The sequence below is a fragment of the Bombina bombina genome, chromosome 7, assembly GCF_027579735.1.
Source record: "Bombina bombina isolate aBomBom1 chromosome 7, aBomBom1.pri, whole genome shotgun sequence".
Taxonomy (NCBI): domain Eukaryota; kingdom Metazoa; phylum Chordata; class Amphibia; order Anura; family Bombinatoridae; genus Bombina; species Bombina bombina.
The window spans coordinates 234732542-234759469 of NC_069505.1; the positions used below are offsets into that span (position 1 = coordinate 234732542).

The following is a 26928-nucleotide window of genomic DNA, read 5'->3' on the forward strand; positions in this document are numbered from 1 at the left end:
AAACAATATCACAGTCTTTATGTCACTGCTGATGTTTTATGCATTTACCTACTATGAAGAAAAAAAAAAGGAACTTGGAAATCTCATAACATATGTTTGATTTGTTGGAATAGCCTTGAAGCCGTTGACTCTAAAGTCGTCATAAAAACAAGGATATTTTTTTAACATTATTCTCAAAACGTACATAAATAGTTTTAATATTTTAGATTTAATGACACTTACCACATACTGCTAAATTATGTTCAGATCCACACGCAATCTGTAAAACAAATGATATTAGTTTATTGTGAGATATTGAAAATATGAATAAAATAACTTCTAAATAATAAAGTAACGCTATACTATTGTATGGCTATTTTGAGTTTCTTCTGCAGATCACAGTATGTATACGTATTCTCATGTTACAAAAGGTAGGTGACAGACATTGTTACAAGATTTCCCCCAGTACCACTGACAAACTTCTAAGATAAACGTTAAGGGGCATATCTACTGTATCAAGCTCTGTATGGAGCTTAAAGCCCTGTGTTTCTGGTGAGCCTTCAGGCTCGCCAGAAACACCAGTTATGAAGCAGCGGTCTAAAGACCGCTGCTCCATAACCTGTCCGCCTGCTCTGAGTAGGCGGACAAACATCGCCGCAATTCAACTCGATCGAATACGATCGGGTTGATTGACACCACCCATTGGCCGCAAATCTGCAGGGGGCGGCGTTGCACCAGCAGTTCACAAGAGCTGCTGGTGCAATGCTGAATGAGGAAAGCGTATTGCTCTCTGCATTCAGCGAGGTCTGTCGGACATGATCTGCAATGTCGGATCATGTCAGCCAGGCCTTTCATAAACAGGCCCCTAAGGGGCCTATTTATCATTGCGTCAATCGACACATTCACATCGACATCAATACGCTCGCCAGACATCACTGCTGCGAATCTACATACGACGGCCTTATTTATTAAAAAGTCTGTCAAAAACACACGCAACAAGTACAGAGCGATGAGTATCGGACTGTTGATAAATAAGAGTCATCGATGTCACAGATATTCAGTTTTTTCCAACTTTATTTATACTGTTTCATTACTGTCCTTTTATTTTTCATCTGTTAATGTCCAAGAAATAGCTTTTTTTATACCTGAACAAATAATATCTCATAGAAAGTTATTTTCTATATATTTGTTATACAAAAAACTGATATATGATATTTTCACATAAATTAATGTGTATTTGTATTTCTATAAATCATGATATGCCTATCTCATGTTTCTTTGTTTTTTAAAATGATTATTAAAGGGCCATAATACCCAAATGTTTAAACACTTGAAAGTGATGCAGCATAGCTGTAAAAAGCTGACTAGAAAATATCTCCTGAACATCTCTATGTAAAAAAGAAAGATATTTTACCTCAAAAGTTCCTCAGTAGCCACCTCCCATTCTATAGGATTTCTAAGCAGCATTTTAGTGTGTTTGTCCTGGGACATCTGAAGGGACTAGCATCGTGCACTCTCATATTATTTCACCAATCAGGTAAAGGAAGCTTACTATGAAATCTCATGAGAGTTAAGTCAAATCTCATGAGATCACAGTAAGAGTTCATGACCTCAGCACTGCTGATGCTGATTGGCTGCTGTTCATTTCTTAATTTTTTTAAATTTGTTTACCTGCAGCTGGGAGCAGCTGAGTATAACTTTTTACAAAGAACTTACTCTGGTGAGCTGAGGAGATTGTGAGGTAAAATATTTTCCTTTTTTACATAGAGATGCTCAGGTGATATTTTCCTGTCAGCTTTTTACAGTTATACTGCATCAGTTTCAAGTGATTTAGCATATGAGTATTATGTCCCTTTAATGCTAGAATTTGTACATATATCTTTGTATATACTTGTCTATATATATATATATATATATATATATATATATGTTATATATATGTTATGTCAGAAATCTTTTGCAAACATATTTACATGTCCCTAAATTCCTTTTTTTGTTCTAAACAACATTGTCTTTCATATCTCTGTGTTTATTTATACCCCTATATGTATAAATGGTAAATGTATTATTCTGAGCAGGAATAATTACAAATATAACATGTAATCATGGTATCATATGTATTTATTTGCAATCAATGGATATTTTAAGAGCTGGGTCACTTTTCTCTCTGTACCTGTGTAACCAGGGCCGGATTTCCCATTAGGCACAGTAGGCATGTGCCTACACGCGCCTTGCAGTGAGGGGCGCCTGCCTGTCCATAATAAAATTTTTTTTGTGAGGGCATTAATTTTAGTAAGAATTGTGCTGCCAGGTGCTTACAGAGTCGAGTGTTTCATTGGGAATATGTTACAGCAGTTGAGGGAGCCATGAAGGAGAGAGGGGCAAAGATTAAAACTAAACACCTCCCATTTTCGCCAGGCATGTTTAATTTCACTTTTATTTTATGTACTTCTGTTGCCTCACACAGCCAAGCTCCATGCTGATGTGTAGCAGACACTTTTTGTTGAAGGAATGAAAGCTTCAGAACAACAGGTTAGGACTGTACAAGGCTTCTAATGCTGCCTAGAATGACAACATAACAAGCAGAGAAATTTAACCCCTTGGCTACCAGACAGGGTTGCAGTGTATTCACTTGTTATGTGCTGTAGTTTATTTTGATATCCAGGGGGTTAAATTCTGCTTCAGTATGAATGTTTTTGTTCTATAAAGGCCTTGGAGGTGAGGAGGTTATGTGGGACTAGCTGCTCTGCTCTTTATTACAAGCTGCCAATTGTAAACCACTCACATGACATATTTGTTTGTATGTATGTATATGTATGTATATGTATGTATATACCGTATATATATATATATATATATATATATATATATAGACACACACACACATCACATTGAAAATTGTTAATATGTTCTTTTATCAAGTAAGTGTGGTATGTTTGTGTTTTGTGGAAAATTGAATGTCTAATTTCTAATTTTAAACACATTTGTTGACCCCTGGATTACATATAATCTACAACATTCCATGTTTTCCTTTGAGAGCAACATCATATTATATTTATATTTCAGAACAAAATAAATGTAACATCTGTGTGTATTTGTACCAAAAATATCAGAGTTCACAAGATGTTTTTCATGTAGTGGAAAAAATACCTACATTTTATGTTTTCTTCCACTGGCTGCACAGGTTGTCGATGAGCTTGCATGCTGCTAGTTTTAATATTGCTATTGTTTATACAAAACTGTGTTTAACTCCAACAAAATGTTAAGCACATAGTCAAAGTAATCTCCAGAAAAGCAATACACTAATGGCTTGTCAATAAACATGTCCTATGAGCCCATCTGGGTCTGCACAGATGTGTATTGCTGTCTCAGAACTGACATTGACTATGTGTTTAACTCTTTTGCAAGAGGCTAACACACTTCTGTGCAAGCACTAGTGCAATAATAAAATGCCCTAGCAAACTGTCACATTTTATGTCCCTTTAAATAGGGTTTTCTTAAGAATATTTTGCATTAAAAGTTTAACATGATTTGTTTTTGTTATACATAATAGAAATTGTATGGTCATTTGAGTCAAGTGAATATTGATTTTTGGTGTAGCTTCCATTACAACAAATATTGCAATTGGTGTGTGTATTTGTGTATCTCCATAAAAGGGAAAATGTAATTTTACATCTAATATTTATTTTTAGTTGTCCTAAATAATAATAAAAAAAAGTCCTCATTTTTTTCCACTTTTTTTTTTTTTTGGGGGGGGGGGGGGGGGCGCTTCAGGTTTTTGTCCGGCCCTGTGTGTAACCCCTCCTGATTGCAGTCTAGTTTTAAACACCACCCCTTCACAGGTGTTATAAAATGGGCTGGCATATAATATGACATTTCATATTGAAAAAGAAATTCAAGAGAAGGAAGAAATACACTGAAAATAGCATGACAGTAAAGGGGTGATTTTAATTTCTGCTGTATCTGAATCATGACAGTTTAATGTTAGGTGGGCTATCCCTTTGAGCTATCAGCTTAAGATTATAAAGAATCAAACATCATTCAAATTTTAAAATCATTGTCTAAAATATCACACTGTGTGTCTTAATGTCATCATCAATGTTTATCTTTAATACTAATTTCACATATACATACTTTCAAAGTATAATAAACAATGTAACAAATGGCATTTACAAGTTCTGATGAGTGATCAATGACACAAGTATCTGTCAGGGAATGTATTATTGATGTCCTATGAGATATGTTGCAACAGTGTGTTGTGGTGTGTTGAGGCTCATTGTTCTGGTGTTACACAGGTTCTTCAGAGACTACGTGAGAACGGCCTGTTGTGTTAACTCAAGAAATGTGAGTTCCATCAGACTCAAGTAACCTTCCTAGGTTATGTTATCTCTGTTGCAGGGTTCTCCATGGATCCTGACAAGTTATCTGCAGTTCTGCAGTGGCCTCGCCCAGTTGGTCTTCGGTCTATTCAACGTTTTTTGGGGTTCGCCAATTACTATAGAAAGTTATTACAAACTTTTCTTCCTTGGTCAAACCTATCACAGACATGACCCGTAAAGAGAATGATCCACTCCATTGGTCACCTACTGCCATTAAGGCCTTTGATAGTCTTCAGACTACCTTTGCTGCCACTCCAGTTCTGGCTCATCCTAACCCTGTCCTGCCTTTCGTTCTTGAGGTCGAGGCTTCTGAGACTGGAGTAGGTGCCCTCTTGTCTCAACGTCCTACGCCTGACAGTTCCTTGCATCCATGTGGTTTCTTCTCTAAGCAATTGTCTCCAGCGGAGTGCAATTATGAAATTGGCAACAGGGAATTACTGGCCATAGTTTTGGCACTCAAGGAATGGAGGCATCTTCTCGAGGGTACTAGCGTGCCAGTGCTCATTCTTACTGACCACAAGAATTTAACTTATCTATCTGAAGCAAAACATTTGTCGCCCGACAGGCCAGATGGGCGCTATTTTTGTCTTGGTTTAATTATGTGGTCTCCTACCTGCCTGGTAGTAAAAATGTTAAGGCTGATGCCCTCTCTCGACAATTTTCGCCTCTGTCCAAGGAGGAGTCTGTACCTACTCCAGTTATACTTCCTGACCATATTTTGGCTACCATACGTACTAATTTGACTTCTCCCTTGGGGGAGGAGATCCTGGCTGCACACACCAATGAACCTCCTGAGAAACCTAGTGTTTTGTTCCTGAGAATCTTCGAACTAAACTTTTGCACACTTACCACTATCCTAAAGCTGCAGGTCACCCAGGCAAGAACCAAATGATTTGGTCTGTCGCTCGACAATTCTGGTGGCCAGGTCTTCGTTCTGATGTTGCTGCGTATGTTGCCTCCTGCTCAGTTTGTGCACAGAATAAGACTCCTCTACGTCTTCCTGTGGGTCTTCTTCAACCTATTGCTAATAGTGAGCGTCCTTGGACACATCTTTCCATGGACTTCATTGTCGAGCTCCCTGTTTCCAATGGCAATACTGTTATCCTTATGTTGGTTGACCGTTTTTTCTAAAATGTCACATTGCATTCCCTTGAAGAAGTTGCCTACTGCTCAGGAGCTTGCTTCAATTCTTGCCCGGGAGGTCTTCCGTTTACATGGGATACCCAAGGTGATAGTGTTGGACCGGGGTAGCCAGTTTGTCTCCAGATTTTTGCATTCCTTTTGTGCTCAAATGGGGATCCAGCTTTCCTTCACCTCGGCATATCACCCTCAATCCAATGGGGCTGCGGAACGGTCTAATCCAGCTCTGGAACAGTTCCTTTGTTGCTATGTCTCAGATCACCACAATAATTGGTCTGAACGGTTACCTCGGGCAGAGTTTGCTCGTAATAGTGCTATTAATGCTTCCTCCAAGCTATTCCCGTTCATGGCGAATTATGGGTTTCAACCATCCTTGTTGCCCGATTCATTCATGTCTCAGGGTATTCCGGCTTTGGAGGAGCATCCCTGGCAACTCCGTTCCACGTGGGTGCAGATTCAGGATTGCCTTTATCGTTCTATGCAGCGCCAAAAGTTCCAGGCCGATCGTAGGTGTCTGCCCGCGCCTTCCTACCAGGTTGGTGAGAGAGTTTGGCTGTCCTCCCACAACTTGAACTTTTGTGTGCCTTCCAATAAACTGGCTCCCCGTTATGTTGGTCCTTTTCGAATACTCCGACGGGTCAATCCTGTGGCCTACGAGCTTGACCTTCCTCCTGCAATGCGCATCTCCAATGTTTTTCACGTCTCCCTCTTGAAACCATTGGTTTGTAAACGGTTTACCACTGTGTTGCCTCGTCCCCGTCCTATCTTTGTTAACAATCATGAGGAGTATGAGGTCGGCAGCATTATTGACTCTTGTATGTCCAGGGGCCGCGTACAGTATTTGGTTCACTGGAGGGGCTACAGTCCAGAGGAGCGTTCATGGGTTCCCTCCTCTGATTTTCATGCTCCCGTCCTCCTCCCTGCCTTCCATGCCGTTTCCCCAATAAGCCTTTTGTCCTCCCGCAGGGGAGGGGTCGTTGAGGGGAGGGTACTGTCATGGTTTTTTCCCTGTTTTGTTTGCTATGTGCTGCTGGCAGCCATTTTACTCACCTCTCTTGCTGACTCTGGTGCATACTGTGTGATTCTGCTCATTTCCTGCACTTCCTTTTATGGCCAGACTGGTGTACATCATCAGTGTGAGACAGGATTCAGTCTCAGAATTGTAATGTCATCACTTATTATTTAAAGGGCCTTTGTTCAGTATGCTTTGCCCTTGCATTGTCTCAGACCTGTTTGTGAGAGCTCCTGTGTATGACCTGGCTGTCTGACGTCCCTCCTGGTTCCTGATCCCTGGCTTGTTCCTGACTCTGCTGTTCTCCTTGTTCCTGATTCTGGCTCATCTGACTATTCACTTTGGCTCCTGACTCGGCCCGTCTGACTACCAGCTCTGGTTGTTATTCCTGGCTTGTTTTGTGGACTTTTTATTATTTTTTGCTATTAATAAAGGTATGATTATTTTTGCACTTCTCGTCTGATTCCTGGCACCCTGACAGTATCAAGCAATTTGATTTGTTAGTGATAGTCAAAAATGTATATTTCAATCAGATTGACTGAATTAGTTTGCGGGTTGTTTTTGAGTATTGCGTCAAATTTAGTGTGAAAAGTGTTGCGTCACATTTGGTACGAAGTGGAGAGTATTTCATGCCTTAAACATGGTGCAAATAGATTTATCAAAAAAAAAAAAAAAAAAGCAAGTTAGCTATATTATGTTATGTATTTATTTCATTTGTATCGCTATATCTACAATATTATTGGTTCAAATTTGGTGCAAAGTATTGCTCCAAATTTGGTGCAAAGTATTGCTCCAAATTTTTATTGCTCCAAATTTGGTGCAAAGTTTTGCTCCAAATTTGGTGCGAATGATTGCTCCAAATTTAGAGCAATACTTTGCACCAAATTTGGAGCAATAGTTTGCACCAAATGTGGAGCAATAATATTGTTTGATTTAGAAAGAGTATACAATTTTCATAAAGTTTCTAATTTACTTTATCTAATATGCTTCATTTGCTTGCAGAATCAAACATTCCTGTGTTTTCAGACTCCCATTGATTTCTATGCCATTCGCAGCCTCAAGAGTGGCGGTTTGAACGATAGGTACGCTGCGTTGGAATTAACGCAAGTGTATCTGTTGAATGTTTGAGAAATTGGCAAGAGGGTCAAATGGAGTCGAATGTGACGGCGGATGATCACTATTTCGCTCGAATAACACAAGCATCGATCTGCGTCAGATTGATATATTGCGGGAGTGTCGTCACACATTTTTATTTATACAGCCAATAGGATTTAAGCAGCTCTCATTCTATTGGCTGATTCATCATCCAATAGAATTAGAGCTGCTTAAACCCTATTGGTTGATTTGAACAGCCAATAGGATTTTAGCAGCTCTAATTCCTATTGGCTAATTTAAATTTTTCAGCCAATAAGAATGCAAGAGACGCCATCTTGGATCGTGTACCTTGCATTGAAGATTCAGTGTACGGTGGCAACCGTATGAAGAGGATGCTCCGTGCCGGATGTCTTCAGGATGGACCCGCTCCGCCGGGATCAAGATAGAAGATGCCGCCTGGATGAAGATTGAAGAGGCCGTCTGAATGATGACTTCTCGCCGCTTGGATGAAGACTTCTCCGCTGGGATGAAGATTGAAGAGGCCGTCTGGATAAAGACATCTCCGCCGGGATGAAGATCGCCCAAGTGGGACTTAAAAAACTGTAAGTGGATCGTCTTGGGGTTAGTGTTAGGTTTTTTTAAGGGTTTTTGGGTGGGTTTTATTTTTAGATTAGTGTTTGGGCAGTAAAAGAGCTAAATGCCATTTTAAGGGCAATGCCCATCCAAATGCCCTTTTTCAGGGCAATGGGTAGCTTAGGTTTTTAAGATAGTTTTTTTATTTTGTGGGTTTGGGGGGGGGTGGGGGTTTGTAATGTTAGTGGGACTTTGTATTTTTTTACAGGTAAAAGCTGTTTAACTTAGGGCAATGCCCTACAAAAGGCCCTTTTAAGGGCCATTGATAGTTTATTCTAGATGAGGTTTTTTATTTTGGGGCGTTTTTTTTTTTTAATGTGTATTAGAATAGGAATATTTTTTTTTTTTTTTATAATTTGTTTGTTATTTTGTGTAATGTTTTTTTATGGGGTGTTTGTTTTCTTTTGAAGGAAAAGAGCTATTATCTTTAGGGCAATGCCCTACAAAAGGTCCTTTTAAGGGCCTCTCAAAAGGCCCTTTTAAGGTCCCTTGATAGTTTGGGGGGTAGGGGTTTATATACTGTTAGGGGGTGTTTGGTTTTTTTGTAGCAAAAGAGCTGTTTAACTTTTAAGGGCCCTTGGTCATTTATTTTAGATTAGGCTTTTTTATTTTGGGGTGTTTTTTTTTTTAAAGAATATTAGAATAGTAATATTTTTATTTTTTTGGATAATTTAATTTGTTTTTTTTGTAAAGGTAGGTTTTTTATTTTTTGTATTTTTAGGTTTTTCGTGTAAGGTAGCTTAGGTTTTATTTCACAGGTAATTTTGTATTTATTTTAACTAGGTAGTTATTAAATAGTTAATAACTATTTATTAACTAGTCTACCTAGTTAAAATAAATACAAACTTACCTGTGAAATAAAAATAAAACCTAAGCTAGCTACAAAATAACTATTAGTTATATTGTAGCTAGTTATCCAAAATGCAAAACATGTTCAGAAATTCAAATCCCCTGGGTACTCAAAACGTATATCGAGAAACCCACTCAAGAGGGGATATTAAGGTCCCAACAGTATCCGTATCGATTTAGGACCAAAAGTCAATGTAGTAAAAGTCACTCTGGGTAATTCCAAGCACACTGTCCCAAGTAAAAGTCCCAAAGTATACCCCGCTTCTGCCTAGTAGTCACGGGTGACCGGACGTGTACAGTCACTATTGTATTAAATCTGTGGTCATCTCTTACCCTCCACTGATCTGGTGGGGTGCCTGGGCACACTGCTGTACTTCACCTCGGATTGGCGATGGAACCCTTCCGGGGGGGTGCAGTCTGTGTGTCCTTCTCGGCGTGCAACAGAGAGATCCGGCGTGGAGATGTTTCCTCAGAACGTCACCCGTGACGTTGCAAGACTAACCCAAGTGGTATGGCGTGGGGGGGTTTGTGGGGACAGAGATCCGGCTCAAAATCCCAGGTAAAACTAGCAAGTGAGTGGAGCTGTAATAAGCTGTATGCCCAACCGCTATGGAACAAAAAGTCACAAAAGAGTGCACTAACTCAGACGTAAATTCTGCTGAAAACAAGCAATTTTATTGTACAATCCAATAGTGGTTAGGTAACAGGGTCACAGTTGAGAACGCCTGATGCGTTTCGCGCATGCGTAGATGCGCTTCTTCGGAGGCCTCTGTGACCCTGTTACCTAACCACTATTGGATTGTACAATAAAATTGCTTGTTTTCAGCAGAATTTACGTCTGAGTTGGTGCACTCTTTTGTGACTCTTTATATTGTAGCTAGCTTAGGTTTTATTTCACAGGTAAGTATGTATTTAATTTTAAATAGGAATTATTTAGTTAATAATTGTAACTTTAATTTAGCTCTATTTTAATTATGTTAAAGTTAGGGGGTGTTAGGGTTATGTTAGGGTTAGGTTTAGGGATTAATATAGTTTAATTTAGGTTGTTGCAATGTGGGGGCTGGTGGTTTAGGTGTTAATAGGTTTATTTAGTGGTAGTGATGTGGGAAGCCAGATGTTTAGGGGTTAATATCTTTATTTAGTTTTGGCGATGTCAGGAGTGGCGGAATAGGGGTTAATAACTTTAATATAGTGGCGCCGATTTTGGGTGCGGCGGAATAGGGGTTAATAACTTTAGTATAGTGGCGGCGATATCGGAAATGGCAGATTAGGGGTTAATAACATTATGTAGGTGTCAGCGATGTCGGGGGCAGCAAATTAGGGGTGTTTAGACGTAGGGTTTATGTTAGGGTGTTAGGTTTACACTGTAGTTTTATTTCCCCATGGACATTAATGGGGCTGCGTTAGGGAGCTTTTCTTTCCGCGATCGCAGGTGTTAGCCTTTTTTCTGACCCGCTCTCCCCATTGATGTCTATGGTGGAAGCCTACACGAGCATGTCAAATCAGCGCTTGTTTTTGGTGCGGTATAGAGCTTAAAAACCCCATATCGCCCACACAAGCCTGGTTTTTTAAAACTTGTAATGGCAGCGCTATAGGGGATTAAATAACGCCAATTTTGTTGCGTTCGTTAATTTCCCTATAACGCTCAAAACTCATAATCTAGCTGCTTGTTAGCAGAGTTTGGCTGTTCCTCACCCAGTTTTATTCCTCCTACACAGCTGTATCTGTTCAGTTAGTAATTGTGTTTCACCTACATATTAAATTGATAATCATTAGCACTTGTTCGGTATAATTGCTTAATCATGTGTCAAACTATATGCCTACAAAATCCCTGACATTGTGCAAGTAAATCTAGAAGAAATGATGCTGTCTCAAAGGCAAAGCTTGGCCACACCAATATTGATTTGATTTACATTGTTCTTTAGTTCACTCACTGCATTATGTTAATTGAAAAAAACATAAAAACTATTAACATTTCATTTTTTTGAAAGCATTCTTACTTTACAGCATTTTGTTCACACGTGCCTATAACGTTTGAACAGTATATGTATATGTACATACCCCATGCAAGGCAGGTCACCTTGTAAGTTCATATGGTTTGTAATGAAGTTTGGATGTTTAAAATTGCTTATTATAAAGTTACTGAAAATGATATTATTTTATTAATTGTACATGTGATGATCTATTGCTAATGGTTAAGCAATAAAAATAAAACCACTGTGCAAACATCATAGACATTCATCGTTTATATAGAATTATTTGGCTGCAATGTTTCACTTTCACTTTTGACATGTGAAAAAACAGCCCTTATTTGAAATTATTTTAAATGAAAGATTTAAAGCGAATGTCAAAATTAAAGATAAAGAATGCAATTTTAACAGTTTTAAATCTATTTACTAACAAATTTGCTTTATTCTCTTGGTATCTTTTATTAAAAATCATACCTAGGTAGGCATAATAACTGCTTTTTTTGAGAAAGCGTTTTTTAAGCGAAACGTGGAAGTTGGCGTGCTGGCTGGGCTACAGCTTGATATATCTGTGAGTGTATTTACTCCATAAGTTTTGTACACAATAAAGATGGAAATGTTTTACCAGTATTGGGCTTCCTCGTACTAATACAGGGTCAATATAAAGAAGGACTTAAAGCTTTACAAACTTCAGCAATGTGTTTGCATTGATCCGGACATGCTATATGCAGAGGTTTTGTGGTGTTGCTTGGCCTGGGATTGGATCATAGAAGCAAAATATTTTAAAAAATATTGCAAAGGAACTATAGGTGCCTCTAAATATTGTCTAGGTTTAATAACAGCAGTGCACTACTGTGAGCCAGTTGGTGATTGGTGGCTACATACATATGCCTCTTGTCCCCTGTGTTCAGCTACCTCCCAGTAGTGCATTAATGCTCTGGAACTGACTTTAACCAGTAGTGTGCAAGCAGAAACACATTAGAGCATTATCTTTATGCACTTTTACTTAAATACATTCATTAACATAAATTATGCTTACCTGATAATTTCCATCGACGGGAGGAGAGTCCACGGCTTCATTCATTACTTGTGGGAAATAAGAACCTGGCCACCAGGAGGAGGCAAAGACACCCCAGCCAAAGGCTTAAATACCTCCACCACTTCCCTCATCCCCCAGTCATTCTGCCGAGGGAAACAGGAACAGTAGGTAAAAAAAGGTGCCGGAAGATGATAAATTTAGGGCCGCCCAATGGAGATACGGGCGGGAGCCGTGGACTCTCCTCCCCTGAATGGAAATGAAATTATCAGATAAGCATAATTTATGTTTTCCATCTAAAGGGGAGAAGAGTCCATGGCTTCATTCATTACTATTGGGAACATATACCCAAGCTCTAGAGGACACTGAATGAAACCGGGAGGGCAAAAGGCGAATCCTAATCTGAGCGCACCACAGCCTGCAAAACCTTTCTCCCAAAAACAGTTTCTACAGAAGCAAAAACGTCAAATTTGTAAAACTTTGTAAAAGTGTGTAAGGAGGACCAGGTAGCTGCCTTACAAATTTGCTCCATAGAGGCCTCATTCTTGAAGGCCCAAGACGAAGCCACAGCTCTAGTTGAATGAGCCGTGATCCTCTGAGGAGGCTTATGTCACGCTGTCTCATAGGCTGAGCAAATCATGCTCCTCAACCAAAAAGACAAAGAAATAGTAGAGACCCTTTGCCCCTTGCGCTTCCCTGAATACACCACAAAAAGAGATAACGACTGTCTGAAATCCTTTGTAGCCTGAAGATAGAACTTCAAGGCATGAACCACATGCAGGTTATGAAGTAAACTCTCCTTTGAAGAAGAAGGGTTAGGACACAAAGAAGGAACAACTATTTCCTGATTGATGTTACGGTTAGACACCACCTTGGGGAGAAACCCCAACCCAGTGCGAAGTACAGCCTTATCCGCATGAAACACCAGATAAGGAGGATCACATTGCAAGGCAGCTAGTTCAGATACTCTGTGTGCTGATACAATAGCCAACAGGAAGAGAACCTTCCAAGACAGAATCTTAATGTCTATGGAATGCATAGGTTCAAATGGAATCCTCTGCAAAACCCTAAGGACTAAGTTTAAGCTCCAAGGTGGAGATGACTGCCTAAAGACAGGCCTGATTCTAGACAGAGCCTGAACAAAAGATTAAATGTCAGGGAGCTTAGCAAGTCTCCTATGCAACAAAACTGATAATGCCGAAATATGACCCTTTAAGAAACTAGTGGCAAGATGTAAGCCACCGAGGTAATGTTGTCGGTCTGGAATCTGATGCAACTGACAGACTCCAGAGAAGGCCATGCCTTCAGAGCATTGTAAATCACTCGTAGTTCTAGGATGTTGATCGGAAGGAGAGACTCCTCCCTGGACCACTTTCTTTGTGCCATCTTGGCACCCCAAACAGCTCCCCATCCTGGCAGACTAGCGTCCGTGGTCACAATCTCCCAGGACGGTCGCAAGAAGGATGTCCCAATGGACAGTTGCTCCAGACGAATCCACCAAAAGAGGCAGTTCTGAGTCTGAGCATCCATGGATATCAGTTGTGATAGATCTGAATGATCGCTGTTCCACTGTCTCAACATGCACAACTGAAGAGGTCTGAGATGGAACCTGGCGAATGGGATGACATCTATGCTTGACACCATGAGACCTATCACCTCCATACATTGAGCCACCAATGGGCTTGTGGAGGACTGAAGGGCAAGACAGGTGGACGCAAGTTTCCTGCGCCGCTGATCTGTGAGAAATATCTTCATGGACATAGAGTCTATTATCGTGCTCAGGAACTCCACCCTGTTGCTGGGAACCAGGGAACTCTTTCCTGAGTTGATTTTCCAACCGTTAGATTGGAGCAGAAGAAAAAGAGCCCTCGAATGATCCTCGGCGCCTGAACTAGTATGTCGTCCAGGTAAGGCGCCACTGCAATGCCCCTGGATCTGGCCACTGCAAGCAGCACCCCCAGAACCTTTGTGAAGACTCTCAGGGCCATCGCCAGACCAGAAGGAAGGGCCACAAACTGGAAGTGTTGGTCCAGAAATGCAAATCTTAGGAACCTGAAGTGGTCCCTGTGGATTGGCACATGAAGGTAGGCGTCCTTAAAGTCTATAGTCGTCATGAACTGTCCCTCTTGAACTAGGGGCAGAATAGATCGGATTGTTTCCATTTTGAACGATGGAACAGTCAGAAACTTGTTTAAACACTTTAGGTCCAGAATCGGGCGGAATGTGCCCTCCTTCCTTGGAACCACAAAAATGTTGGAATAGTACCCTAGACCTCTGTCTGCTAGGGGTACTGGTACGATAACCCCGAGAGAGGCGAGATCCCTCACACACTCTAGAAAGGCCTCTCTCTTCTCTGGTCTTGAAGACAAGTTTGACAGGAGGAATCTGCCCTCGGGCGGATGGGATCTGAACCCTATCCTGTAACCCTTTGAGACCACCTCTAGAACCCAAGGGTCCTGAACGTCCTGCAACCATGCGTCTGAGAATAGAGATAATCTGCCCCCTATGTGATCCGGAGACCCGTTGGGGGCCGCCCTTTCATGACGATTTCGTCTTGGCGGGCTTCTTGTTCTGCTTAGACTTGTTCCAAGATTGAGCCGGCTTCCAAGATCCCTTGGACTGGTCCGCTTTTGCAGCAGGTTGCTGGTGCTGGGCCTTATCCGCACGAAAGGAATGAAAAGTAGATACCTTAGGCTTAGCCTTCTTATCCTGCGGTAGGAAAGCTCCCTTGCCTCCTGTAACCATGAATGTAATCGAATCCAATCCTGGACTGAACAGGATCTTTCCTTGAAAAGTCAAGGACAACAGCCTCGCCTTAGAGGTCATGTCCGCAGACCAAGATTTTAGCCACAGAGCCCTGCGTGCTAAAACAGAAAAACCTGACACCTTAGCATTCAGGCGAATAATTTGCATATTGGCATCACAGATGAAAGAATTGGCGAACTTCAGCGCCTTAATCTTCTCCTGTATCTCGTTGATGGATGTCTCCCCCTCAACCATTTCACACAGGGATTCACACCAATATGTGGCAGCTCTAGCGACCGCCGCAACGGCCGCTGCTGGCTGAAAAACAAACCCTGTGTGCTGAAACATCTTTCTCAACATGTTTTCCAGCTTTTTATCCATGGGCTCTTTAACTATCCTCGAGGGGAATGGTTGTCAGTTTTGTGAGCGTAGAGCTAGCCCCATCCACCTTAGGGATGTTCCCACCAGCTCAAGCTGAGAGTCCGGAACGGGAAACAGTTTTTTAAAAAAAGAAGGGGAAAAGGAAGAACCTAATCACTCCCATTCATTCTTAATAATATTAGCCATCTTAACAGGAACTGGGAAAGACTGAGGTACTGTGATAAAGACAGGTATAGAGTGAGTGCACCAAATCAAACAGGTTAATAGTTAAAAATGCTCTAACCCTAAAAACGACAAATGTTCCACCAAACAATTGTCAAATACAACAAATAAAAAATGAACAAATAAGGGGAGCTATTTTGGTGTATAGTGTTCATTATATGAGAATTGGTGAAGACAAAAATATGTGTATATATTTATAAAACGATTGTTTGATTAAAGAAAAAATAACACATGAAGTAAAAATATATATGTACGTGAAATAAAATTAAAAGTGCAAAATTGTGTGTTGTATGGATTAACTGTTATCTGAGGTTAAATAACATATTAATGTGGGAATAAACCATCTAAATGGTGTTTCGTTTGAGATTGGAAATGTATCTTAAAGAATGTGACAGTTGTTGAGATGAAACATATGATGGAAACAATATAGTAAAAATTATATAACTTTATTATATACAATAATAAATTGAGCTCAAGAAAATAAAAATAAATATGAATTAATAAAATCTGATAAAGTCAATCACACTGCAGTGGATAAAAAATTGGATAAAAAATTATAAGTATTATTTAAAAAGTAGGTAGACAGCGAATTCAATAAGTTGTTCTCCTGATAGGAATATAAGTTGATAAAGTGCTGGCAATATCCTATAAAAAGTATCAAAAGTATCAAAAAAGGCTTATGTAGGCTTTTTTGTGTAATAGTTCGTAATAAAGTCTATGATGAAAGCGGTGATTTCAATGCAGTAATTTAAGTAATAATAACAGTGCCTGAATGAGGTATTAGCTGTATTGGATTTAGATCAAAGAAAACTTGTGATTCCGGGTCATAGATGTTGTTACCAAACAATAGTTATGATGTTCTGTTACCTGATTGGTTATAAACGTTCAGCCTTTATATTGAAAGGTGATAGTCGTAGTATGTAGCAAAAAAGGTTTTAACAATAACTATTGCCTTCTTCCAGATGCGATCCAAATGCTAATAGTATTAGCTGGCGTGTCTTGAGAGGGGACAATGGTTTTCAAAGGCTTGTTAATTTTCAAATGTCTTGTTAGTTTTCCAAAGATTGGACAATCTAGGTAAGTTGGAGTCCGCCAAAGAGACAAGGTTCCACCTTCATAAGGTTTGTAAGGGTGCCGGTTTTTAGAAACTTTTGTTTTTAGAAACTTTTGTTTTTAGAAACTTTTGTTTGCAAAAGTCCAGACGATCTGGATAAGTTGAAATCATAACGTGGCAGTAATGTGTAATTATGCCCAGTTACACAACCTGCAATATGCACCAGGGATCCTGCACAAGGTTTACGCTTTGTAACTCAAACGAAACGCCGTTTAGATGGTTTATTCCCACATTAATATGTTATTTAACCTCAGATAACAATTAATCCATACAACACACAATTTTGCACTTTTAATTTTATTTCACGTACATAAAATTTATACTTCATGTGTTATTTTTTCTTTAATCAAACAATCGTTTTATAAATATATACACATATTTTTGTCTTCACTAATTCTTATATACTGAACACTATACACCAAAATAGCTCCCCTTATTTGTTAATTTTTTATTTAAAGACTGAGGTACTACCCTGTCCTCGTATACGTTGTCAAGCTTAGGAATTGCAGGTTCCTCCAGTATCTTAGGTTCCGGAACCTCCAGAGTAGCAAGCACCTGCCGAAGCAGAAAGCGCAAATTCTCCATCCTAAACCTATAAACCAGGCTCCTCCGCTGCCGGAGGTTTAGATGACATGGACTCCGACCCAGAAGGGGCCTCCTCTGAAGAATCGGAGTGGGCCTCGTCATTGTATAGAGCCTCTGGATCTTCCGTCGGCGAGGACAAACCTTGGGCCGGGCCGCTATGATAAACCCTATGATTGCGCTTAGCAGAACATGGTAAGGCATGGATCACTTTCGAAACCGCCGATTCCAGTTGGTCCGCAAAGTCTGACGGCCAACAAATCTCTCCCGAAGGAGTAACGGTTGGACCCCGGGGCGCTGCATGTGCAATCGGAGATGAATGTAGGGAATGCACCTCCTGGGATGAAGAACCCTCAGAGGTGGACGGCTCAGCAGTACTAGATATCCATTTACACGTTTTACATTTAGATGTTGAAACTTTATCAAGACATGTGGAACATAGTTGAGCAGGCTAATCTACCAGAACGTCCTCACAATAAACACAGGGATGAGATTTTATTAAGGAAGGAGAGCCTTCGAAAGCTTCAGAGTCCTCCATCGCTTGCGCGCTTGGTTAGACTAACTTTATTTATTAAAAAGGCACCTTTATACCACCAATGGCCGGGGGAATTCACCACCTCCTAGGACCCGGACTACAGAAACCGATACGTCTCCTGCGCCACAGATCAACAGGAAGGATAGATAGCCATACCCAGTCACATGGAATGCCTGGCAGGACCGCCCTTGCACTAGGTAAAAAAACGTGCCAATAAATGGCTGCGCAAGTTTCCGCAAGTAATCTGAAAGTTCCACACATTGCCAGAGCCTCATCTCACACATAACGCAGCACTCAATAAACAATATCATGTATGAACCCCCCCATGTTCAATAATCCCCCTTCCAGGAATATTAACCCTTGATTCTGTAAAGATAAAAAGGCGCCACACTGTGACCCTGTCTTCTATGTTATCATTATCAATAAAAAAATGAAACGATCTTACCAGAATCTATGCCGTGAACACGGCCCTTCTAGTGTGACAGGTTAGTAGCCTCGCTCCTGACAAGGACTTGAGTGAAGAAATCAGGCAGCGAAACTCGTCAACGCTGATTGCTTATGGAGCTGTTAATATGAGTCGGGATGGTTTCTCAAAAAGACTCTCCCTGCACCTGCGGACTCTAATTTTTGCCCAGGCTCTCACTGGGAGGCTGACAGGACTATTTAAAACTCCAGTGCCACTGCAAAGAGTACTACCCTCCATAAGAGACTACTCCGAAACTCCGGCACTCCTCTGCCATCCTTCTGTGACAAAAGGCAAAGAATGACTGTGGGATGAGGGAAGTGGGGGAGGTATTTAAGCCTTTGGCTGGGGTGTCTTTGCCTCCTCCTGGTGGCCAGGTTCTGTATTCCCAATAGTAATGAATGAAGCCGGTGATTCTCCTCCTCTTTAGATGGAAATGATCTGCAGTTAAACCAAAATCCACTGTAAAGGTTAAATAAAGTTTATAACGGTTATAAATCCATTCATTTATTTATTCCTAATACATTGTTTTTTTTATCTTCTAAGGAACAGTAATTACAAATATATAAAGCTTTTTTTTAACAATGAAAGGATGATTTATTAAAATCAAGTTGCACTCGGAATACAAGTTCAGTACAAGTTGCAGTAAAGGAAATGAAATAAACAAACAAGAGCATAGCAAAATTAAGAAACAACAGATGTTTAAGAATATTTGTGTTAAGCATAGCTATTGCCTGAGAGTACAAAAACTGTTCTGCTAATTATAGAGCACCCTGATTTCCATGCAAGTAGCAGGTCAGTGCAGTGCAAACACCCCTACAAAATATTCTGCATATCAAAACATTAGATGGCTTTGAGTGTAAAAATAGTTTACAACAACACATTAACCAATGAAAATAGCTTATTACAAAGACTAAAACATAACCCAATGGTTTATAGCACTGAGTATTCTAATATCTACTCTTATTTTGACAAGACTTTATCGATTTGACTCCACCTACACCAACAATTTTTGAAAAAGAAAAGTTGTGGAATGTAGAAAAAATGCTTATGTGTAGACATAATGCTGATGTTGCTTAGCAACATTTATAAATCTGCATCTTTCTCAGGTTAGGAAAAATGTGATGTAAAAACGTAAAGGGACAGTATACATACATTTTCAAATAACTGCATGTAATAGACACTACTATAAAGAAAAATATCCACAGATACTGATATAAAAATCCAGTATAAAACCTTTTTAAAACTTACTTAGGAGCTCCCAGTTTAGCACTGTTGATGAGGTTAGGCTGGGACACCCATTGAAAGGAGTTGGGAAAACAATAAAAACAGACACTCCCACCTCCTTCCTTCCCTGCATATGAAAAGACAGATAACACAAACAGGAGCCAGAAGTAGTCTGTAAACGCGCGTATACATCTGACACTGTGGGGCTTGGTAAGAAGCCTGAAAATCAGCACATTCACCTAGATTACGAGTTGTGCGTTATGAGTCAAATAGCAGCGTTGTGGCCCATAGTGCATCATTTTACGTAACGCAGCAATTACAAGTCTTGTCGGTCCACGGGTCATCCATTACTTGTGGGATTATATCTCTCCCCAACAGGAAGTTGCAAGAGGATCACCCAAGCAGAGCTGCTATATAGCTCCTCCCCTCAAATGTCATATCCAGTCATTCGACCGAAACAAGACGAGAAAGGAGAAACCATAGGGTGCAGTGGTGACTGGAGTTTAATTAAAATTTAGGTCTGCCTTAAAAGACAGGGCGGGCCGTGGACTGACTACACTACAAGAGAAATAAATTTATCAGGTAAGCATAAATTAGGTTTTCTCTTGTTAAGTGTAGTCAGTCCACGGGTCATCCATTACTTATGGGATACCAATACCAAAGCTAAAGTACACGGATGATGGGAGGGACAAGGCAGGAACTTTAAATGGAAGGAACCACTGCCTGAAGCACCTTTCTCCCAAAAATAGCCTCAGAAGAAGCAAAAGTGTCAAATTTGTAAAATTTTGAAAAAGTGTGAAGTGAAGACCAAGTTGCAGCCTTGCAAATCTGTTCAACAGAGGCCTCATTTTTAAAGGCCCAGGTGGAAGCCACAGCTCTAGTGGAATGAGCTGTAATTCTTTCAGGAGGCTGCTGTCCAGCAGTCTCATAGGCTAAACGTATTATGCTACAAAGCCAAAAGGAGAGAGAGGTAGCCGAAGCCTTTTGACCTCTCCTCTGTCCCGAGTAAACGACCAACAGGGAAGAAGTTTGACGAAAATCTTTAGTTGCCTGTAAATAGAACTTCAGGGCACGGACTACGTCCAGATTATGCAAAAGTCGTTCCTTCTTTGAAGAAGGGTTAGGACATAATGATGGAACAACAATCTCTTGATTGATATTCCTGTTAGAAACCACCTTAGGTAAAAACCCAGGTTTAGTACGCAGAACTACCTTGTCTGAATGGAAAATCAGATAAGGAGAATCACAGTGTAGGGCAGATAACTCAGAGACTCTTCGAGCCGAGGAAATAGCCATCAAAAACAGAACTTTCCAAGATAACAGCTTAATATCAATGGAATGGAGGGGTTCAAACGGAACACCTTGAAGAACTTTAAGAACTAAGTTTAAGCTCCACGGCGGAGCAACAGTCTTAAACACAGGCTTAATCCTAGCCAAAGCCTGACAAAAAGCCTGAACGTCTGGAACATCTGCCAGACGTTTGTGTAACAGAATAGACAGAGCAGAAATCTGTCCCTTTAATGAACTAGCAGATAAACCCTTTTCTAAACCCTCTTGTAGAAAGGACAAAATCCTAGGAATCCTAACTTTACTCCATGAGTAACTCTTGGATTCACACCAATATAAGTATTTACGCCATATTTTATGGTAAATTTTTCTGGTAACAGGTTTCCGAGCCTGTATTAAGGTATCAATAACTGACTCCGAGAAGCCACGCTTTGATAGAATCAAGCGTTCAATCTCCATGCAGTCAGCCTCGGAGAAATTAGATCTGGATGGTTGAAAGGACCCTGAATTAGAAGGTCCTGTCTCAGAGGTAGAGACCATGGTGGACAGGACGACATGCCCACTAGATCTGCATACCAGGTCCTGCGTGGCCACGCAGGTGCTATCAGAATCACTGATGCTCTCTCCTGTTTGATCTTGGCAATCAGCCGAGGAAGCAGCGGAAATGGTGGAAACACATAAGCCATGTTGAAACCCCAAGGGGCTGCTAGAGCATCTATCAGCGCCGCTCCCGGGTCCCTGGACCTGGATCCGTAGCAAGGAAGTTTGGCATTCTGTCGAGAAGCCATGAGATCCAGTTCCGGTTTGCCCCAACGATGAATTAGTTGAGCAAAGACCTCCGGATGAAGTTCCCACTCCCCCGGATGAAAAGTCGACGACTTAGGAAGTCCGCCTCCCAGTTCTCCACGCCTGGGATATAGATCGCCGACAGGTGGCAAGAGTTGGACTCTGCCCAGCGAATTATCTTTGATACTTCCAACATCGCTAGGGAACTCCTGGTTCCCCCTTGATGGTTGATGTAAGCCACAGTCGTGATATTGTCCGACTGAAATCTGATGAACCTCAGTGTTGCCAACTGAGGCCAAGCTAGAAGAGCATTGAATATCGCTCTTAATTCCAGAATATTTATTGGGAGGAGTTTCTCCTCCTGAGTCCACGATCCCTGAGCCTTCAGGGAGTTCCAGACTGCGCCCCAACCTAGAAGGCTGGCATCTGTTGTTACAATCGTCCAATCTGGCCTGCGAAAGGTCATCCCTTTGGACAGATGGAGTCGAGAAAGCCACCAGAGAAGAGAATCCCTGGTCTCTTGATCCAGATTTATTAGAGGGGACAAATCTGAGTAATCCCCATTCCACTGACTGAGCATGCATAATTGCAGCGGTCTGAGATGCAGGCGCGCAAATGGTACTATGTCCATTGCTGCTACCATTAAGCCGATTACTTCCATGCACTGGGCTACTGACGGGTGTGGAATGGAATGAAGGGCACGGCAAGCATTTAGAAGTTTTGATAACCTGGCCTCCGTCAGGTAAATTTTCATCTCTACAGAATCTATAAGAGTCCCTAGGAAGGGAACCCTTGTGAGTGGTAATAGAGAACTCTTTTCCACGTTCACCTTCCACCCATGCGACCTCAGAAATGCCAGAACTATCTCTGTATGAGACTTGGCAGTTTGAAAACTTGACGCTTGTATCAGAATGTCGTCTAGGTACGGAGCCACCGCTATGCCTCGCGGTCTTAGTACCGCCAGAAGTGAGCCCAGAACCTTTGTAAAGATTCTTGGGGCCGTAGCTAACCCGAAGGGAAGAGCTACAAACTGGTAATGCCTGTCTAGGAAGGTAAATCTTAGATACCGATAATGATCCTTGTGAATCGGTATGTGAAAGTAGGCATCCTTTAAGTCCACTGTGGTCATGTACTGACCCTCTTGGATCATGGGTAGGATGGTTCGAATAGTTTCCATTTTGAATGATGGAACTCTTAGGAACTTGTTTAGGATCTTTAAGTCCAAGATTGGTCTGAAGGTTCCCTCTTTCTTGGGAACCACAAACAGATTTGAATAAAATCCTTGCCCTTGTTCCGACCGCGGAACTGGGTGGATCACCCCCATTAATAAGAGGTCTTGTACACAGCGTAGAAACGCCTCTTTCTTTATTTGGTTTGCTGATAACCTTGAAAGATGAAATCTCCCTTGTGGAGGAGAAGCTTTGAAGTCCAGAAGATATCCCTGAGATATGATCTCCAACGCCCAGGGATCCTGGACATCTCTTGCCCAAGCTTGGGCAAAGAGAGATAGTCTGCCCCCCACTAGATCCGTTTCCGGACAGGGGGCCCTTACTTCATGCTGTCTTAGGGGCAGCAGCAGGTTTTCTGGCCTGCTTGCCCTTGTTCCAAGACTGGTTGCCTTTCCAACCCTGTCTGTAACGAGTAGCAGTCCCTTCCTGTTTTGGGGCAGAGGAAGTTGATGCTGCTCCTGCCTTGAAATTACGAAAGGCACGAAAATTAGACTGTTTGGCCTTTGATTTGGCCTCCAGTAATGTCAGCAATAATTTCTTTCAAGCCGGGCCCGAATAAGGTTTGCCCTTTGAAAGGAATATTAAGAAATTTAGATTTAGAAGTTACATCTGCTGACCAGGATTTAAGCCATAGCGCTCTGCACGCCTGGATGGCGAATCCGGAGTTCTTAGCCGTTAGTTTGGTTAAATGCACCACGGCATCCGAAACAAATGCATTAGCTAGCTTAAGGGCTTTAAGCTTGTTCATAATCTCATCCAATGGAGCTGTGCGAATAGCCTCTTCCAGAGACTCAAACCAGAATGCCGCCACAGCAGTGACGGGCGCAATGCATGCAAGGGGCTGTAATATAAAACCTTGTTGAACAAACATTTTCTTAAGGTAACCTTCTAATTTTTTATCCATTGGATCTGAGAAAGCACAACTATCCTCCACCGGGATAGTGGTACGCTTGGCTAAAGTAGAAACTGCTCCCTCCACCTTAGGGACCGTCTGCCATAAGTCTCGTGTGGTGGCGTCTATTGGGAACATTTTTCTAAATATCGGAGGAGGGGAAAAAGGCACACCGGGTCTATCCCACTCCTTGCTAATAATCTCTGTAAGCTTTTTAGGTATAGGAAAAACGTCAGTACACACCGGTACCGCATAGTATTTATCCAGCCTACATAATTTCTCTGGGATTGCCACCGTGTCGCAACCATTCAGAGCCGCTAACACCTCCCCTAGCAATACACGGAGGTTCTCAAGCTTAAATTTAAAATTTGAAATTTCTGAATCCGGTCTCCCCGGATCAGATCCGTCACCCACAGAATGAAGCTCTCCGTCCTCATGTTCTGCAAATTGTGATGCAGTATCAGACATGGCTCTCGTGTCATCGGCGCGCTCTGTCCTAAACCCAGAGCTATCGCGCTTGCCTCTTAACTCAGGCAAATTAGATAATACTTCTTTCATAACATTAGCCATATCATGCAAAGTGATTTGTAAGGGCCTTGATGTACTTGGCGCCACAATCTCACGCACCTCCTGAGCGGGAGGCGAAGGTACTGACACGTGAGGAGAATTAGACGGCATAACTTCCCCCTCGATGTCTGGTGATAATTTCTTTACCGGTAAAGACTGACTTTTATTTAAAGTAACATCAATACAATTGGTACACAAATTTCTATTGGGCTCCACATTGGCTTTTAAACATAATGAACAAGTAGATTCATCTGTATCAGACATGTTTAACAGACTAGCAATGAAGGCTAGCAAGCTTGGAAAAAAACTGTCAGTGAATTTACAAGCAATATGAAAAAACGCAGCAGCGCTTTTAAAAACACAAAAAAAAAAAAAAAAAAAAACTGTCACAGTTGAAATAACAATGAACTAATTCAGTTATAGCCAACAATTTTAACAATAAATGTATGAATTTAGCAGAGGATTGCACCCACTAGCAAACGGATGATTAACCCCTCAATACCCACAACCAGATAATCAATTTTAGATTTAACGTTTTTCTCACAGTCAAACACACTGTCACAGGTCTGCTGTGACTGATTACCTCCCTCAAAATTGAATTTTGAAGACCCCTGAGCTCTCTGGAGACGTCCTGGATCAAGGAGGAAAAGGCAGGAAGACTGTGCTAGAATTTTATCTGCGCAACAAGGCGCTAAAAAAGGCCCCTCCCACTCATATTACAACAGTGGGAGACCTGTTACAACGGTTTCTATGCAGAAATAAACGTTAGCCATGTGGAAAAAAATCATGCCCAAAAAGATTTATCACCAAAGTACCTCACAAAACGAATAACATGCCAGTAAACGTTTTAAAAACAACTTTTCCTGTGTTATGTAAAGTTATCACTAAGCCTGCTACCAGTCGCTTCTACTGCAGTTAAGGCTTATACATTTATTTCAGTATTAACAGTATTTTCTCAGTCAAATTCTAGTCCCTAGAAAATAACTCAACTGCGCATACATTTAACAGCCTGATACCAGTCGCTACTACTGCATTAAAGGCTGTACTTACATCATATGGGTAACGGCAGTGTTTTCTTAGTCAATTCCATTCCTAGAAAATATTTTACTGCACATACCTCATTTGCGGAGGACCCCGCATGCTATTCCCCTTTCTGAAGTTACCCCTCCTCAGAATGCACGAGAACAGCCAGTGGATCTTAGTTACGTCTGCTAAGATCATAGAAAACACAGGCAGATCTTCTTCTTCTAAATACTGCCTGAGAGAAAAAACAGCACACTCCGGTGCCATTTTAAAATAACAAACTTTTGATTGCAGAATTAAGTAAAAAACTCCTGTCTCCTCTCACAACCTCCTTTGTTGAGACTTGCAAGAGAATGACTGGATATGACATGTGAGGGGAAGAGCTATATAGCAGCTCTGCTTGGGTGATCCTCTTGCAACTTCCTGTTGGGGAGAGATATAATCCCATAAGTAATGGATGACCCGTGGACTTACTACACTTAACAAGAGAAATTATGTTTTTAATGGGATTCCCATAGCGCAGGTATGACGAGTTTTGCGTTCTGGCTAAAAAACATAATTTATGTAAGAACTTACCTGATAAATTCATTTCTTTCATATTAGCAAGAGTCCATGAGCTAGTGACGTATGGGATATACATTCCTACCAGGAGGGGCAAAGTTTCCCAAACCTCAAAATGCCTATAAATACACCCCTCACCACACCCACAAATCAGTTTAACGCATAGCCAAGAAGTGGGGTGATAAGACAAAAGTGCGAAAGCATAAAAAAAATAAGGAATTGGAATAATTGTGCTTTATACAAAAAAATCATAACCACCACAAAAAGGGTGGGCCTCATGGACTCTTGCTAATATGAAAGAAATGAATTTATCAGGTAAGTTCTTACATAAATTATGTTTTCTTTCATGTAATTAGCAAGAGTCCATGAGCTAGTGACGTATGGGATAATGACTACCCAAGATGTGGATCTTCCACGCAAGAGTCACTAGAGAGGGAGGGATAAAATAAAGACAGCCAATTCCGCTGAAAATAATCCACACCCAAAATAAAGTTTAAATCTTATAATGAAAAAAAACTGAAATTATAAGCAGAAGAATCAAACTGAAACAGCTGCCTGAAGTACTTTTCTACCAAAAACTGCTTCAGAAGAAGAAAACACATCAAAATGGTAGAATTTAGTAAAAGTATGCAAAGAAGACCAAGTTGCTGCTTTGCAAATCTGATCAACCGAAGCTTCATTCCTAAACGCCCAGGAAGTAGAAACTGACCTAGTAGAATGAGCTGTAATCCTTTGAAGTGGGGTTTCACCCGACTCGACATAAGCATGATGAATTAAAGATTTCAACCAAGATGCCAAAGAAATGGCAGAGGCCTTCTGACCTTTCCTAGAACCGGAAAAGATAACAAATAGACTAGAAGTCTTTCAGAAATTCTTAGTAGCTTCAACATAATATTTCAAAGCTCTAACTACATCCAAAGAATGCAATGAATTCTTAGGATTAGGACAAAATGAAGGAACCACAATTTCTCTACTAATGTTGTTAGAATTCACAACTTTAGGTAAAAATTTAAAAGAAGTTCGCAACACCGCCTTATCCTGATGAAAAAATCAGAAAAGGAGATTCACAAGAAAGAGCAGATAATTCAGAAACTCTTCTAGCAGAAGAGATGGCCAAAAGAAACAAAACTTTCCAATAAAGTAATTTAATGTCCAGTGAATGCATAGGTTCAAACGTAGGAGCTTGAAGAGCCCCCAGAACCAAATTCAAACTCCAAGGAGGAG

At 40.9% G+C, this 26928-nt stretch overlaps 1 protein-coding gene across 2 annotated transcripts in view; it reads right to left on the reverse strand.

The window, feature by feature from the left end:
* The window catches only part of SERGEF (secretion regulating guanine nucleotide exchange factor), a 547945-nt gene that overhangs the window by 164485 nt on the left and 356532 nt on the right, over positions 1 to 26928 (reverse strand). For both annotated transcript variants that reach the window (XM_053720659.1, XM_053720660.1), the window contains exon 10: positions 223 to 259. In XM_053720659.1, the coding sequence (XP_053576634.1) occupies positions 223 to 259 (37 nt within the window). The remainder of the gene's footprint in view (positions 1 to 222; positions 260 to 26928) is intronic.